At 44.5% G+C, this 18,427-nt stretch overlaps 1 protein-coding gene across 1 annotated transcript in view; it reads left to right on the forward strand.

Moving 5' to 3' along the window:
* Positions 1 to 18,427, forward strand: part of REV1 (REV1 DNA directed polymerase) — a 475,128-nt gene that overhangs the window by 139,023 nt on the left and 317,678 nt on the right. The window contains exon 5 of the mRNA XM_086934725.1: positions 11,012 to 11,164. Coding sequence (XP_086790851.1) covers positions 11,012 to 11,164 — 153 coding nt within the window. The remainder of the gene's footprint in view (positions 1 to 11,011; positions 11,165 to 18,427) is intronic.

An 18,427-nucleotide genomic window follows, 5' to 3' on the forward strand; every position in this document is an offset into this window, starting at 1 on the left:
GCGGCAGTTGTTGGCTGAGAAGGTGTGTTGTAGACACAAACCAGAAACCTTCCAACTCACTCTCTCTCACTACATAACTCTCTCTACCTCACTACTCCACTCTATCTTTCTCACTATCTCACAACTTCTCTCTTAAAACACCACTACCTCACTCTCTCACTACCTCACTCTCTAGCTCACAACTTCACTCTCTCTCTATCTCACTACCTCACTCTTTCTATCTCACTTTCACTCTCTTTCACTACCTCTCTCTCACTACCTCACAACATCCCTCTCCCTCACTACCTCACTCTTTCACTACCTCACTCTCTCTATCTCACTACCTCACTCTTTCTATCTCACTTTCACTCTCTTTCACTACCTCTCTCTCACTACCTCACAACATCCCTCTCCCTCACTACCTCACTCTTTCACTACCTCACTCTCTCTCTATTTCTATACCCCTCTCTCTGTCTCTATCGCACTACCTCACTTGCTCTATACTAATGCAAAAAGGTATCACATTTGCAAAAAAAAAGCTAATGCCATTATTTAGGGATACAAAAAAGATAAAAAAAATAATTAGCAATACCAATAGCTCTACCTATAATATTGCCGAGACCATTGCATTGTAAATGCTTGTTATTTTTTGGTCCTGAAGAAAAACCGGTAAATCCCCTTGTTGGTTTGAAACATGTAGACCTAACACATATCACAGATACATTTGGTCCTAATTAAGCCTTCACTGTATCGACATACACTGTTTTTAGCATTGTCCAGTAGTCTTAGAATAAATAATCTTTGGATAAGTCATACCAGGACAATTTTTAACTCACTGACTTTTTTCTTTACATTCATCACTCACATACCCGCTCCACTGTATCCCAGGTGTTGCAGCAGACCTTGACGGCACTCGGCTGTCAAGGTGGCCCCGATGATGAAGCATGTCACCGACCAGGTCGGTGAGTGAGGGGTTCCTTAAAAACAAAGAAGGACTTCTTCTTTTTCTTCAGTAGAGTCTCATCCCACCGATATCGGTTTCCAGCCTTATCTTTGGTGGTACTCCTTATTTTGTTATACATATTTTTTTATTCCCCAAAAAATGCAAACAACTATATTAGATTTTTTTTTAATAACTGAGGGACTGAGTCCAAAATTTTATGTCGGAGGTAAAAATAATAAAAAAATAAAAAATCCCTCAGGAATGTACTGTTATTTTTCAGCCCTGCCAAGGATCACGCATCATGTGTTAGCCTAACGCATTTCAGTGAGGTGGTCCACATCACTGCACTGAAATGCAAAGTCTCGCATAATCGGCATAGCGCCTGCATCGCCTGTCAAGTTGTAGCGCTGCTATTCTGACTGTGAAACTAGCTGGAGTGGCAGCATGACGTGGCAAGTTCGCTGCTCCAGCAGACTTCAGGGGCTAGTTGAGGATTAACTACCTGCTAACTGGCTACAATGTATCAATGGTATTTCTGTGGTGCAGCATTTCCTTTTGATTGAGTGATGCATCTGGAGAGGCAGTGCCCAGTGGCTACTACTGAAATATGATCAGCCGTCTCAGACTAGTGACACAGTGACTTTAGTCAGTGCTCCACTGCGCAGGACGTCACATCCTGCTGCCGCCTGCGTGGGGCGCGACCTGGTGGCTGCAGTTTTAAGAAAGGTTTGTGGGACTCTGGCTGCGGCAATGGCACTGTTCAATCTGCCGTGCTATAATTTATTAATGAATCCCCATGACCACTAGACCCAAACCAATGGACAACAGCGGCCGCTGTATTTTACAGCACACACTGCAGCTGCTGCTGAGCTTGAATGCAGCCCGGGTGGCGCATTTGCCGAGGGAGTCATTCGTTGCTGCCAGGGGGACTCTTAAGAGGTCGATGGCCCAACGGTAAACTGAAGTGGCCAGCCACGGCTCAACTCTCAATTTAAGTAAATTTAGTGTCCGTCTCAGAGCTCTGGAGAGTGTTAGTCTGACTCTAAAATACAGTGTGCTTTAAGCCTGCCTAGCTGTGACCTAAAGGAGTGCCTAATGCAACAAACCACAGTTGATGGACAGAATGCAAAACAATGTCATACATTCACCCCAGTACAGAGATCTGGGCCTAAATCCGTCGTTTTTTTGCACTCCACACCACCCCAGTTCAGACATGGCCATATGCAAATCAGTCTGACCCTGTGCCTCATGGGAACAGTCCAGCCCGAACTGCCAAGCCATGTCTAAATGAGTGCCTCCCACTCTCAGCTTTCCAATGCAACAATGCTAATTCCTCATGTTGCTGGCAGCAGTCGAGTGAGTCTGCGAGTCACTCAGCTGATTATAATTACATTTTGAATGTCTTCCACACAAATTTATTTCGTTGAATTTTTTTGGAGTCCGATAAATGAATGTTGTTTAATGATTTCTCAGTTAAGTCGGACTGCCAGGCTAGGTCCCCCTCCAGACATTGGGGCAGGAATGCTTGACTGTTTTTATTAAGTCAGGATCAGGTCTGTATTGCATATGACTAGCTTTTGTCTGGAATGGTATAGTGAGCAAAAAAGCTATGGACTGAAATCTGTCCTTGATTAATCACTGATTGCTGCGTTAAATTCAAGCCTTCCCCTCATCACTGTCCTCCTTTTTTTAAATTTTTATATTTTTATTGAAGATTTTATAGGGAACCCATAAATAATTACATAAGGTGATTTGAGATTAAAACAGTAAGAACTTTCAATTAATAAGGACCATCATATTAAATACAATTAATAAACATATTTCAGCTAGATCCGCCCCAGCCTCAGTCTTCCTCTGGTAAATCAGTGCCCATATATTCTTTCCTAGTATTTCAGCCCTCCGACCCTTCTGTACATAAACCCCTTTTTCCAAATCAAATAAGGTGAAAAGAGGGGGCTATTGGATCCAACCAGGCTGTGGAGATGCAGATTCTAACCACTGCAATGGCCAGAAACGTGAAATATGGGTGTGCTCCGTTCGACCCAGAACTGCTAACCCCCAATAGCATTAGCTTGGGTGTTAGGGTTACTTTTATTTTCAATGAAAGATCTAAAAATGTCTCTGTCTTTCTTCAGTTTCAAGATGTGGGCAGGTGGTAAACATATAGACCACGTCTGCCGCGGAGCTTTGACAACGGGCACATCTAATGCCTACTAACCCCACCCCTCTTGTTGATTTTAGCCGGTGTATAGTAGAGATCTATGATCGTTTTATAATGTTGTGCCTGCAGCCCTGTTGAACACAGTATTGTCTGACCAAGATTTAGGGATTCTAAAACAACAGCTCCCTTTATACTCAGCCTTTGATCCCATTCATCAGCTTGTTTCTCAAGGTCATCTTGTCGCAAACTGTTCAACTCATTGTAAATCCAGCTAATTGTACAACCCTCTTCATCCCTTACTTTCTCCATAAGAACTTCTTTAGTTATCCCTCTTGGACCCCAGCTTTCTTGGATAGGAAACTCTGTATCTGCAAGTATTTTAAAAAATCCTTCTGATAAACCCCATGGCTAGCTTGTATCTCCGCAAATGGCTTAAGTCCTGCAATATAAAAAAGTTCCCCAATCATCCTCAGACCTAGGTCTTACGAGTGTTTCATAACAGTGTCATGAAAGATTTCCGGGAATGATTGGTTCGTGAACAGCGGAGTGTAATAATTCATTCTCCCGGCTCCTATCTTTCTCGTCACCACCACCCACACCCGAAATGCAGCCAGATGGATCTTAAACTTAACTCTCTTATAATAACTTGGTTCGCTACATTTTAGAAGCAGATTTTTAGCCTCATCGCCTATCAGTAGCTCGTAGCTGTCCGGTACAATCTCCTATCAGTAGCTCGTAGTTGTCTGGTACCCTATGTTGGCTCCATTGATCCGAGGGGTTTCCCCTTACTAAAGCACTCACATACTGGAGAGCCGCTGCCAGATAATACATATTAGAACCGGGTGCAGCCCATCCTGCTCTTTCTCTAGGCTGAGTCATGTATTTCAGGGCCCTCTTGGTCTTCTTGTATGCCTATATAAATCTGTTGACCATATCCTCCAATTGCTTAAACCAGGCATTTCCAATTTCCAGAGGTATTGATCTAAAGAAAATTGAGGACTTTGGGCAGGAACATTATATTGACAATATTGCACCGGCCCACTATTTACAGATGTAAATTATTCATCCTACAAAGTCCTGCCTCCCTTTCTGTATAACTGGGATTAGGTTTAATTCAACAATTTGGTCTAATTCAGATGATATATCTACCTCCAGATAGGTTGCCGATTGCATCACTCGGGGATCAACTAGGTTTACCAGTTCATTTGGGTTCATTTAAGTTTTATGCTGGTTGAGTGAGTACCCTGAGATCTTCCCAAATGACATGGCCTCTTTTCCAATTTTTTACAACGCCACTTGGGGGAGCGATGTCACTACAGTTAAGTCATCCGCGTAACCCAAAAGTATTGAACCCTTGAAAACAGACTGGTTTAATACCTGAGTTTGCCGCGGTTTTGCTTATCAATGGGTCAATATAACAGGCGAACAATAACGGAGAACAGGGGCGCTCCTGTCTAGTCCCTCTTTTGATCTTGAGCTGCTCAGTTTGCCCTCCCATCATTAGTAAGCAAGCTGTGGGTGCTGCGTACATTGTATGCACAGCATCTATAAAGCCCCTTCCCACCTGAGCCATTCAAGAGAGGCCCACAAATAATCCCAGGAGACACTTTCAAATGTTTTTTCTGCATCTAGAAATATAAGTGCCATAGGGTCTCCTGCGATCGAAGCAGCGTCAAATACCGTAGTGACTCTTCTAAAATGATCTGTGGTTCCTCTACCAGGGATGAAACCATGCTGTCTAGGGGAAATCACTTTCTCTATAATAAAAGTCAAACGATTTGCTAGTACTTTGGGATATATTTTAGTAATGCTGTTTATAAGCGTAATTGGCCAATAGGATCCTAAATCAGTAGCCAGTTTCCCCTTTTTCAAAATAACTATGATACTGGCCCTGGTCCAAGAGTCTGGGGTGGGAGGGGCTCCCCCTTTCGTACCAGATAGAGAGTATTAATGAGGTTGGGCCCAAGAGATGTCAAACAATCTTTATAGAATTTGAGCGGGATCCGATTGGGTCCCCCCGGCCTTACTCGCGGGTTGCTCGCTAAGTGGCCTATATATTTCTTCAGACGTGAAAGGGAACATTTCTCTATATGGACAGAGCCCATATATGCCCTAATTGCCCTTCCCTAGATATCCCCATCTGTGTCATATATATTTTTTCATAAAATCTACGGAATTCCTCCCGGATGACCTCTGTGGTGGTTATCGAGCTCTGTATTTCGTACTTGATATCCAAAATCTCTCTGCTAACTGCTTTTTTTACTTCATGCATATTACCAACGTGTGCCCCACTTGCACATTTTACTAGTAGCATTCTTGTCACCATGCCATGTACTTTTCTGTCACTTTTGCCGTTGTGACATCCCCAATTGCTGCTTTAGCCATGGCGAATTTGCCCATTATATTCTCTGTACATGCCCAGCAGCTATAGCACAAACAAGCTCAGCTTCTATTTCCCTCAGTTTTCATATAGGTTATTCTGCTGTTGGTGCCTTTTATTTTTACGGTGAAGGCTAAAGCTGAGTGTCTTCCCCTTACACCCGCCTTAAAGGCATCCCAGACCATACCCGTACCAGCACTGTCTCTAATGTTCGCCATAAAATCCAGTATCCATTTATTCATCTGGGTAATGTATCTCTGATCGGCCAACAAACCTCTTTTAAATGCCCAATTTTGCAATGTTCCTTCACCCCTCCCCTTAGTGTAAATCCCAATACCAAAGGTTTGTTATCTGACATTACCTAGAGGTATTTTTTAATGCAGCAGTTCGATATTCAGTTTTGCTAAACCAAAAAATAATCCAATCCGGCAATTGTTTTGTGCGGAGACAGAAAATATGTGCTCTCTTGGTCTGGCGCCTTTAGTTGCAGCACCACATCTATAAGCCCATTATCCTGAATTAAATGGGCTTATGGCCGACATATTTACCTACGTTGTTGCCCCTAAGCCCTTCCATCCCGTTTATATTCAAGTCTCCACACCATCTAATTGGGATGGGCGAGCCACCCAGCTCAGTAGAACTCAAATAACTCAGGATAATCTCCAGTCGATCCATATACTGAACAGATGGTAAAGGTTAGTGTCCATTATTTGTGACCCTAGAGCTTCTGTCTGGGTTTGGTTACTAACAACATCATTTTCCAGAACGACCGTCCGTTCTTCAACTACCGTTAGTCTCCCACTGATTTCTGCAAAGCCTTTTGCCCCTTGAAGCTTTTTTGTCGCCAGACTGTTTTTTTTTACCATCCATCCATGTCTCTTCTTGGTGCTCTCTTATCAGTTCATAGATCAACTTCAAAGATGGTTCTTCAGGGCCTTGTCTGCCTTTTGTTCCCTTAGCCTCCATATTGGTATTAACATAGATTTTCTGCATGGTTGAATAGTCCTACTTTAAGGCAGTACCAGATAAGTGTTTTTTCAAACTGTCCATGGAGTGCCCTTGTGGAATGCCTCCTTTGTCTGAGGTGCTTTTTAGGTTTTGCCTGGCGAAAGCTGCGCTTTCTGCGCAGCTTTTTCGCGCAGGCGAAAACCTGATGAGAACAGTAGTGTGGCTTTGGTTCGGCCCTCGTCATTGATTGGCTGGCTCCGTAAACGGAGCCTTGCCATTGGACGAGGGGCCTGTCCGTCAATGCCGGACCAGACACGGGGGCGTTCCCGACATTCTTTGGCTTTTGCCGACGTCACGGGACGCCGGGAACGCCCCCGTGTCTGGTCCGGCGTTGCCGGCACTTCTGCGTCTCTCCTGCCCCGTGACTGGCCGGCCGGCCAATCCTAGCGCGGCCGGCCGGAAGTGCCCGCCCCCCGCAGCCCGGGGGAAGAAGGAGAGCAAGACGGCAAGTAGTATGGCGGCGCCCGCGGGGCTCCCGTGGCCTGGAGGGAACCCCGGGAGATACGGAGGACGTTGCCGGTCTCCCATGCCGAAGAGGGAGACCGGAGAAGTGCCGCCGTCGCAAGGTGCAGGTGAGTCGATTTGTGCTCCCGTCCCCGTTCCCGCCCCCCTCCCGCTGGTGACCGTGCTTTCCTGTTGTCTCAGCCAGGCCCGCTCCCCGCAGACTCCCCTCCCCCTGGTCTCCGTTGTTCCCACCCCCTCTCCTGCTCGCAGCGTCTCCCGTCCCCGTTCCCGCCCCCCTCCCGCTGGTGACCGTGCTTTCCTGTTGTCACCCACGGATGGCTCCGTCAAACATTCTAAGAGCTTCAAAGATGCTCTGAAATGCAAAGTTCCCTCAGATATCACACACCTCCCTATGCACTCCAGCGAGACGGTGAAGGTCCCCTCATTCCTATCCGCTTTTTCCAGCTCATTCCTTTCAGGGTCCTGGCCCCGCGCGCCACTCTGATCCGGTCCAGATTTTACTTCTGCCAGAGCTTTTACCACAGATTGAGGCAAAGAACTACCATGCCCAGAAACCACCTTTTTAGCCGTGGAAGCGTTGGGACCTGTCGTATCCTGGTCTGGTTCATTCGTCTTAGGAGCAGGGTTCCCCCCCAAAACAACCGGGGCACTGTGGCCAGCATTCGCAGCGGCCATTGCTTTGAACACCTCTGCAACTGATGGCTGCCGCAGGGAGCCCCCCCCGGCGGCAGCAGCAACACGGACTCTGGTGCCGCGTGCCACGCCGACATCCTTCAGCTTTGTTGCGCTATCTTCCCCGTTCCCCTGTCCTGCATCCAGAGATCCATCCTTGGTAGACTTTTAAATCTTTTGGGTCCTTTGAGCATTCGGATCTTTAGCCGATTTACTTGACTTTGGGGGCATACTTGGTTGCCGTCGTCTAGAGACCCTCCGAATAAACTGCGTGATCCACCGAAGGGTTACGCCGATCCGTGCTGGCCAGGAGGAGAGCTGGCACCGACTCAGTGCTCAATACTCGAAGATCGCCTGCCCACGAGATTACCGGGCAAACCCACACCCCCATGTCAGTCCATCCAGCCAAGCATTTCGAGGGAACTCAGGGAAAGTAAGAGGAGAACCGGCGCTTGCCCTCACTGAGGTCCCTCAGCGGCCATCTAGCCCGACCAGCTCCCCTCGGTGACCAAGTGTGGAATTTAAATATAGTACTCTAAAGGCTAATGCGACCACTGTTTGAACCTTTGCACTCTAGTTCATAAGGTTAGAGTAGTATTAAGAATTCACCCAAACTTTTTTTTTTTACCAAAAGCGATCTCGCCATTCCACGTAAATCAATCTATGGAGTTCGGTCGTCCGTCAAATGCCCATTCCCCCCCCCCCCCCCCCCCCCCCGGGAAAATGAAAGTTGCTAAAAGAACCTTGTAGTCACTGGATATTAAGAGTGTTTGTGTACTACATTAAAAGAACAAAAGCATTTAGGAAAACTTAGCATAGGCAACACCACGGCGGCCAATCCTAGCGCGGCCGGCCGGCCGGAAGTGCCCGCCCCCCGCAGCCCGGGGGAAGAAGGAAGACGGCAAGCAGTATGGCGGCGCCCGCGGGGCTCCCGTGGCCTGGAGGGAACCCCGGGAGATGCGGAGGACGTTGCCGGTCTCCCATGCCGAAGAGGGAGACCGGAGAAGTGCCGCCGTCGCAAGGTGCAGGTGAGTCGATTTGTGCTCCCGTCCCCGTTCCCGCCCCCCTCCCGCTGGTGACCGTGCTTTCCTGTTGTCTCAGCCAGGCCCGCTGTGCGTGTGTGTTGTGTGTGTGTGTGTGATGCTGTGTGTGTGTGTGTGTGTGTGATGCTGTGTGTGTGTGTGTGTGTGTGTGTGTGTTGCTGTGTGTGTGATGCTGTGTGTGTGTGTTGCTGTGTGTGTGATGCTGTGTGTGTGTGTGTGTGTGTGTGTGTGTGATGCTGTGTGTGTGTGTGTGTGTGATGCTGTTTGTGTGTAGGGCTGTGTGTGGGGGTGGGCTCTGTGTGTGGCTCTGTGTGCGTGTGGCTGTGTGTGTGTGTGGGGGTGTGGGTGCAAATGCAATAGGTCTCGCATTTGCAAAAGATTAAGCTATTGGCATTGTAAATGACCATGCCATTTATTTATCTGTTTTCAAAACTAACACATAAATAAACAATTTGTCATTTAAAGTGCCAATAGCTCTAACTTTGTCAAAGGCAAAACCGTTGCATTGTACTTGGTATCGAATCCAACAGCGGCCATGATGCTATGGAAAGAAAGGACAAAGCATATTGACCCACTGTTGACACTATGGAAAGAATGGAGGAAGTATCAAAAAAAGACAGGTGGAGCATAAGAACCGAGCTAGGGGATGCTCATCCATGAAAAAGGAGACTGCTGTTCTTTCCATGCCCTCAGAAAGTTCTCTTTAGGCCACAGCCCCCTAGATTTGAAATGGCTTGCTACCTACCATTTTCAGAACAAAGAAAGGGGTGTGGCAGTTATTTTGATGAGGAGAAAAGATAATGGGCCAGAAGGTGTGTGTGTGGGGGGGCTCTGTGTGGGTGTGTGTGGGGGGCTTTGTGTGGCTGTGTGTGGGGGGGCTCTGTGTGGGTGTGTGTGTGGGGGGGGGGTTTGTGTGTGTTGGGGGGGCTCTCTGTGGGTGTTGGTGTGTGTCATTTGCGAGAGATAAAGCTAGTGGCATTGTAAATGACAATGCCATTTATTTATGTTAAAAAAAAACATAAATAAAAATAATGTCAAGAGCAATGCCAATCGCTCTAACTTTAACAAAGGCAAAACCATTGCATTGTAAATGCTTGTTCCTTCTAATGATCGTACAAGGACCTTTGAACTGGCTGCTTGGGCTGGAGCTGGAAGTCAACGAAATACTTTCACCCTCGACTTGACTGCACTAATACCGGAGCAGTTCATCAAGGAAAAAAATATATACCCTTGATCCTGAGAGTTTTCAAGGCTTCTAGGACCCACTGCCCCCTCTATTCGAGCCTTTGTTTGATTTTTGCAGGGGAGCGGTCTGCCCCACTTCCTCTGATGAAATTGAAATATGCTCCTGTGAAAGCAGAGTCTACGTGCTTAAGACAACCCAGGAGCACCTTCCCAGGCAAAAAAATCCCCCTCAGTTCACCCTCCTTAAGTATATCAGAGTTATTGGGAGGCCAATCCACACCCGGACTTAAATGCCCTGTTTCTCTAACCTGGACCTCAGGCTGCTGGTTGATCCCCATCTGTCTTCCTACCTCATCTGAGGGGGCCAGCTGTAACCCTCCTACCGCTACTGCCATCGGGGCGAAACATTCAGTTACAGCCTTTTGTTGTTGAGGGTCCACCTTTTGCACCAGTGCCTCTTGATCTCCACATGCAGCATCCTTGCATGCTACTGCCTCCGAGCCCTTTCCACTCTTCAAGGTGGTGGTGTTCACACCGGTCGTCACCATCTTCAGTGACTGGGAGTGAGAGGAGCTAGTGGCCGCCAGCCCCGATTGTGCAGGCTCGGTGCTCTGGTCTCAGATTGTATGGGCGGCCTTGGGTTGCATCCTGACCCTGACGCAGATCCAGACAAGGAGCCTCACAGACCTAACAGCATCCCCGCCCAGGAAGTGGGCAGTAGCAGAAAGTCCCAGCTTCGACCTGGCCGGCTAGCAAGATTCCCGCCTCCCCCAGCACCGCCCGTACACCGATGAGCGCTCGAGCCACAAAAACAGTCCAGGATTGAAGGTGGGTATCTGACATCCCATGTTTTTCTGCTGCCCAGAAGGGGGGCTGCTTGGAGAGAGGTTATATTTCTTCACTCTAAATCAGACCCCGAACAGCAGTGGAGCAGCCGCCGCGGCCTCTCACACATACACCGTCTTGCCCCTCACACAGACACCTCATTAATGTTTTTCTAACGTAAATACGCAGTCTTTGGTACTGTAGTGAATCTGTGTTGGGGTGCTGGTCAACAAGAATGGATGCTGTGTGCAAAGTACGATATACAGAAATGTCATACTCTGAAAGCTTTTCCAACTCTTGCATTTTCATTCAGAATATTAACTTTTTATAATGTATATTTTTCTTTCCAGCATTAAAGCTGGACGGCTTCTATCATACATCCCATACCTGCTCTACAACAAGCAATCAAATGCTCAGAAAGTTCTCAACTTCAACACTGTATGCAAACCAAAGGAATCCTTGCCAGGTCCCAGCCATGTTGCCATCAAGCTTGACAGCAGAGTGTAAGTCTTTCCATACTAAGATAGTGAACAGTTAGTGTGGGTTCTATAATGTGCTAAATGTGTAAAGATCTACGTTTTAACTTGAGTTTGGTTACACAGTTCACAAAGAAATGAGCCCTATTTTACGCTCCGATGTCGAACTTTCATCTATTTATGGTAATTCTTTTTTTTATTTCAAGTTTATTTGGTTTTGTATAAAACAGAACTCAAAGCCTAACAAACAAAGCAGAAAATCAGAAGATAAAGAGATACTGGTGCGCAAACATAATATTATTTTATTCTGCCTTTGAACAAATTACAATCTTTAAAGGATTTATTCTGTAGATAATGAGTTACCCAAGAGTATTAATGGGTTTTCACAACTAACGTTTTCAACTGCATTCGCTTCTATGCACTTGTGACTTTGAGTTACTTGTTCTCTTTCCAAATAATGACTTTTGAGTTGCTTTTTCTAGGCTTTTTAAAGTTTGGCAAAGGTAAGCACCAATTAAAATATGAGGAGCCTTTTATTTTTAGATTTTATTTAGATTGAGTTTAAGATTTGCAAAAAATTGCAATCTGTACGATAAAAAATGTTTTGGAACAATAGAGAAATAACATGATCAATGGGTGAAAGGTTGAGTACTTTTGAATCCCATAGAAATACGTCTGTCATTGTGCATGCTTACCTGAAAAAAGACTTCTCACAAAATACAAGTAGAAATACTTGTAGGTGCAGCTCTAGTGCTATGTTAACTTGCTGATCAAGGAGAGTGTAGATATACAGCTGAAACGACAAACCTAAGTTTGTTAAATATAACATTACATTAGTGCATGAAATATTGCATCTTTAAATTTGCGTCCCCCAGGGTACGTCATGTGGAAGTAATAGTATACAGAGCGGTTGGGAATGTAAAAAGATATGTTTATTGGTTTGTGTATCACAGATAGAAAGTGCGAAAGACCAAAAGAGACCGCCTGGCCGTCTGTCAAGCTGATGATCATAGTGTGCGTTTTGTAAAACTGTTTACATGAATTCACTGTGAGTCTTCTTCTGTCTGGCCCATACTGTTGTACGGCCCTAGTTAATGTTTAAGAAATGTGAGTATGGCACTCAGTCAGAAGCAGGAGTCTTTTACGGTTCTTGGACCCGTTAAACCATGTAGAAGCATTGCCTTTGCATAACAGTGAATTGTACAGCCGGGTTGGGTACCTGTTGGTAGATGAACACAGGCATAGTTCCAAACTTGCACAGTGGCTCACCTGTACAGATCAGGTCCAAATACATTAGCAATACCCAGGAGATGTGTTTCCATGAATAGAGTGCTTGCAGGGCTAGAAAAGTAATGGAATGATGAAGACAAAATCATTGTGAACCTTACACTCTCCGCCTTACAAAAGGGTATGGAGCTTTAGATATCCTTCTTTCATTAACCCAGGAACTTATTTGCAGTTTATTCTATAACTGTGTAGCCCCTCCATCTTATGGGGCTATCCACGTTGCTGCCTCCATTCAGTCTGGCTTTATTTATTCCAGTGCTTCCTTGTTTCACATTTCAAATAATCTAAATCAAAAGGCATTTGTTGACAGTAAGTCTTGTGTTTCACTTAAAAATGTGTCATGTATTTCTTGCCAGGGAAAACCGGCTGCTTACCATGAAAGGAAAATATTACATTAAAAAAGTATTTTTGGTTTTAAAATGAAGCTTCAAGGATTTTGTGCTAGACCTCTCCTTTTGGCTAACAAACATCTGCTTCCTTTCTTGCCCCCTTAAAATCAAAAACATTTTTGTAGTCCAATAGGTCTTAACCTGCATCAACTTCACAAGTGAAATTCATTCCACTGTTTCTTTCTCTTCCTCTTAAATGGAACCTAAAATATATTCTGACCAGTGCAAGTAGTTGTCAGTCCCAACAAACTCATATGCACATGGTCAGACAGTCCGAACATCCCTAAAATAATTTGTGCTACTTTCTGTAGTTAACTGCGAGATCCCATGTTGGCCTCTTTTAATTCAAGTCTGTGTTTCTGCTACTAGTTTTAAGGTGCCAAAGGTAAATAATAATTGTTTCTTGGTGGTTGTTGAATTTGGCCCTCTCTGCAGGGTCAACCCCAAACTTTATGCTTTCCTCCTCCTATTTGTTTACTGAAATTATTTTTTGGGGCGTTAGGATTCTGTCCGTTTTACCACTGCTAACCAGTACTTATGCTCTCTCCATAAAACATGGTAGATTGGCTTATACACAGTTGACTTACTTAATTTACGTGTAATTCCTCAGTAAATTTGCACTACATGTGCCTAGGGATAGTAGCACAGGTTGTGCCACCCAGTTCAGTAGCCATTTAAAAAGGTCTCAAGCCTGCCATTGCAGCCTGTATGTGTGCAGTTTTAAACTGACATTTCGACCAGGCAAAATAATTTTTTTGCCAGGCCCAAACCTTCCTTTTTAGGTCTTGCCCTGGAATTCGCATCCGAAGGATGCGTCCAGGGTGGAGACTTATAGCTATCGGACACGGGGGAATGGAGGACAAGAAACTGGCACAAGCTTTTGAAGCAGATTTGGGTGCGCGAACGCGCACGTTCTGTCCTGCGCCGCGCCGTGCACTTCCCTCCCATACTCCCAGCAAGTCAGCCTAACGCGCATGCATGCACATGCACACGCACACGCACACGCACTTACACAGACACGCAGGCACCCAGACAGGCAACCCCCACAGTCACACACACACACACGCATACACACAGACTCCAAGACACATACACACACACGCACGCTCACACACATACACAGCCCTCCGCCGCACGCGCGCGCGCGCACACACATGCCCCCGCCCTCGCAGCCCACTCAACGGCTTCCTTGGTGCAGCGGCTCTCACCGGCAGCAGGACTCTTCCTCCCTTCTTCGGCACCGGGGCGCAGGGTAGGCTCCTGCCTGCTCCGGTGCTCCAAACAATCGCGGCTCTTCCGTGGGAGGCGGGGTAGGCTCCCGCCCTCCTACTTCCTGTTTCCGGTTGTCCCGCCCGGCTTGCCTGACTTCCTGGTCGCAGGCCGGCGGCGGACTGCAGCACGAGCTTACGTTGCAAGTGAATCTCGCTGTAGGGGTGAAGATGCAATTTCTCGCTCATGCGTTAGATTGAAATAAATGAAACAGCCCACTGAATGCCCAAAATAAAACTCATCCATTCATTAACAGGAACAAACGGAAGGTCAAACATAAACTGCAATCTCACGAAAGTGTCCTCGATTTCCTGCGACTGACACTGTTTCATTTATTCTGCAATTTGCACTGGACCAGAGGGCATTCGTTTGTGCATCTTATTTAGGCGGCCAGGGGAGTGCTGTTCACAGTCTGGTGGTGTTGTTTTTTTATTTTCTCAGTACTCTCTCGACTGCTTGGTCTAATCTGCATATAATTACTAGTCTCATTTTTTTCGATCTCTTCCTAGATAAGATGCAGGTGATGTACTATTGGGAATATTGCATAGACTCAACACTTTAAGGTTTGTTGAAAGCTGTCAGTGGAATTAATTATTTCCAGAGCCTGCTGATTTCTGCTGAGGGAGGAAATGTCTCGTTGTGGCCTGCTTAGGAGCTCCAAAGACCTAAAATGTAATCCCATGGGCCCAGGACAAAACCACTCATTACTAAGGATTCACAAAATCTAATTTACTTTTCATAATCCCTGCCGATGCTTCAACCCTCCCCTTTAACCCCTCACCACCACTTTCCCATCACTCCATGATTCTTCTCGACTTTCATTAGAACGATCCCCAAGAACTTGCTGCTTTACTGATCTGCTGTAAGCGTTAGAATTTTCGGGTAACCTTTGGCCAGGTAAAAAGAGATCCATTTACAATCGTTGTGTCGAGATTTATATAATGATTATGATGTGAAAAGCTGACGTGGATGCCATTGTTATTTGTAATATCAATACATCTAAGTCATGTAAATACAAAACATATTGCATTACAAATGCTATAGGTATCACATTTGCGAAAGTTATAACTATTGGCATTGTAAATGACAAAGCTATTAATTTAGGTATTTAAAAAAAAACATAAATAAAAACTTTGCCATTTACAATACCAATAGCTCAAACTTTCCTAATGCGAGACCTATTGCATTGCAAATGCTTGTTAATATATATGTCACCCCTAGGGTAGTCCCTGGACAGCCCAGAGGTCAGGGAGCAAGGTATTTGAAAAGCAGGACATGTACATTTAAGATTTACATGTCCTTGAAGTGAAAAATCTTAAGTTCATTTTTCACTACTGCAAGGCCTACCTTTCTCATAGGATAACATTGGAGTTACCTTATTACATTTTATACATGTATTTCCAAACAGGAACAGATAACCAGTTCATGTTTGGTGTCTCTGGAATTTGGATTTAAAATCCTAACTTATGGTGAAGTCGGATTCTAAATTACAATTTTGAAAATGCCACTTTTAGAAAGTTAGCATTTTCCTGCCATAGCCATTTAGTGCCTGTAGCCTGTTTCTCGTCATATTACTGGATGTAGCTGACGGCTGGTATTTGTGTATTTCTCCTTGACAGACACCACAATATGTGACTGAATGGGCCGTCACTGGCAGGATGGATGAAAAGAGCTGGGCCCAACCCCACTTACATTTGAATAGGCTATGCCCTGCCTCCACATAAAGGGCAGTATATCCCCTGAAGTTAGTCTGGAGCCAGGACAGAAAAGGTAGAATGCCTGGGGACTTCAAAGGGAAACCTCTAGAAGCTTCTACGCCACATCAAAGCACAACTGGGTATAAATACTGGACCTTATTTACCAACTCTTCGATACACTTATGGACCTGTGGATATTCTGCCTGTAAGAAGGGCTTTTCATTGTGTTACTGTTGAAGTGTTCCACACATACTTTACACATTGTCTCTAATTGTCAAGAGAAAGGACAGGTAGTGGTTTCCTATGAGGGAAATAACCGCATATCTAAACCGCATATCTAAAAATGTAAACTTATTTAAGAGTATCAGTAATTGGCGTGAGGAATGTACGTGTTGCTATATTGGCAACTGTGTGCTAAATCAGCTTCAAACACCTCCTACCTAGAGGTGCTAACTGCACATTAAAACTTTAACATGCATCTAACTAAACACAATAAAAGAAGCTATTACAGCACATCCTTTTGACTTTAATTAATTGAATATCCAGAAATAGTACTGGTCATAGGTTAAACTGATTCCATAATAAAGTTTAGTCTCTGCACAATGAGGATGATGAAAAAGAACCAATATATTCTAAATAATCCAATCAGATCATCAATAGAGATTTCTTGTATCCTTTATTAGTGTTCAAAAATTAAAATTCCCAGCACACCATTAGCCAACACGTGTTTCGTCTGTAGTCCATACTTTTTCAAGGCTGGACTGACAGATATAGTACAATCAATGTGCTATATACAATACTGTGATAATGTTAAACCACATAATACAAAAGTTACAAATTACCTATACATGAAATGTGCAAAACCTGATGATCTGATACAATGAAAGAAGATAAAATTAAGTCCTATTACAGTAATCATTCATATTAGCAAAAAAAGACTTAAAAGACACTGTGTGCCTTTAACTAGAAAAGAAGAGATCGAAAGACACCAAGAGAATTAGATTAGAAGGAAAGAATCCAAGGGTAAGAGTACCAAAAACCATAATACACCCGAGCATGCCACGCTCAATAAAATATTAGAGTTGTGAATGTGAAAGTGAACAACTTGTTGGCTACAAGGACAATATCATATATTGATGTAGTTCTTTTAACAACTGTCTACACCGTGATGCCAGGTGTATAGGTCTAGAGTTGATGAAATGAGAATAGACACCCACCAAAGAATGAGAATATTGGCAAACTGTAGTCAGAGAACGAGTCCGTCACTGCAGCACATCAAGTGAAAAAAATCCGGAATCCATGTAAGGAGATCGTAATGTATAAGGTCAAAACTATAAAGAAAGAGAAAAAATTAGAAATGACTACACGGTAATGCTATTTGAACGTAACCACACCTAGAACCAGAGAAGCAATAAATAAACTTCTTACACTACACAAGGACTGTAGACATAATAGCTCTTATGTAGAAAAGACTCGTAACATCGCACCATCAATTCAGTAGTAGTGGTGGTAACGCTTAGCCAAGAAGCTAAACTGGTAATATGGCATTGTCAACACAAAAGTTGTATAAATGGCGCTTAACCCAGCAGCCAATAGGTGTCATACTTGACCATGTGACAGGGGTCCCGAATCTCAATGCAAACAACTCTGTATCCCTCAGAAAAAAAAAAAAACAACAATAATGTAACAGTTAAAAAGTACGAAAGAGGTTAACTGAATTGAGGTCGACCACTGCAGGAAAAAGTATCCAAAACATTGCCAAAATAACATGCCCCAGGTGAAAGACTAATGCATGCACATCACTTTTACTTATTTTGCAAGGGTAACACACTCACCATACAAGTATGTAACAGTGCCACCCTTGACATCCGGCAAATTAATGGAATCCCATAGAAACGGAGCTGTACAAAGCACCGATATTGCTTGGAATGACACAAATAAGTGTGACTGTGAGGGAAATTGAGTTATCATTGTGTACTATCAAAAATGATAAAGTAATAAACTCACCCATAAATTATGTCCCAATTGCTTAAATGTATAGAGCGAAATATATGTAAGCTTGATGCCCGCCGCAACAGTAGTAAACGTAAAAAAGATGATGTTGGCGATCTAGGATTAGTAAGTATACCCTGGACACCACGAGGCCCAACCCTGGTAAGTATACCCCTAAAACTGAAAGCACACAAATGCATATCATTAGCCACTACAAAAATAGTGGTGTAATAGCCGAACCCCTAAGCCTAGACAGCACTCACCTCAAGGAACGAGTGTCCCGTCCGCAAACACACATGTAGGTGGTCGCGGAATACGTAAGAGGCATGTACATCGCAATCTTGTTCTTATCAACTTACGGATTGGAGTCACATGACCGGGAGCACGTGACCGCAACATCACTCACAGCTATGGGAGTCAATAACCTTGATAAAAAATAGGCTGCCATATTGAACTATAACCCAGGCCCAGGATGTCTTCTGAGTGAATGCATTGGGGTAACCAAATCAAGTTGAAAAAAAACTGTTATTGGAAATTGATCCAAATAACACAGTCAAGATTTTCAATGTTCACCGCAGCTTTTCTTAATCAATGTTTATAGTGAAGAAAATCGGCCACCTAGTTACGCTATACACAAGGAACAGCAAATATCCATA

Source organism: Lissotriton vulgaris, chromosome 8 (genome assembly GCF_964263255.1).
Source record: "Lissotriton vulgaris chromosome 8, aLisVul1.2, whole genome shotgun sequence".
In the NCBI taxonomy this organism is placed as follows: domain Eukaryota; kingdom Metazoa; phylum Chordata; class Amphibia; order Caudata; family Salamandridae; genus Lissotriton; species Lissotriton vulgaris.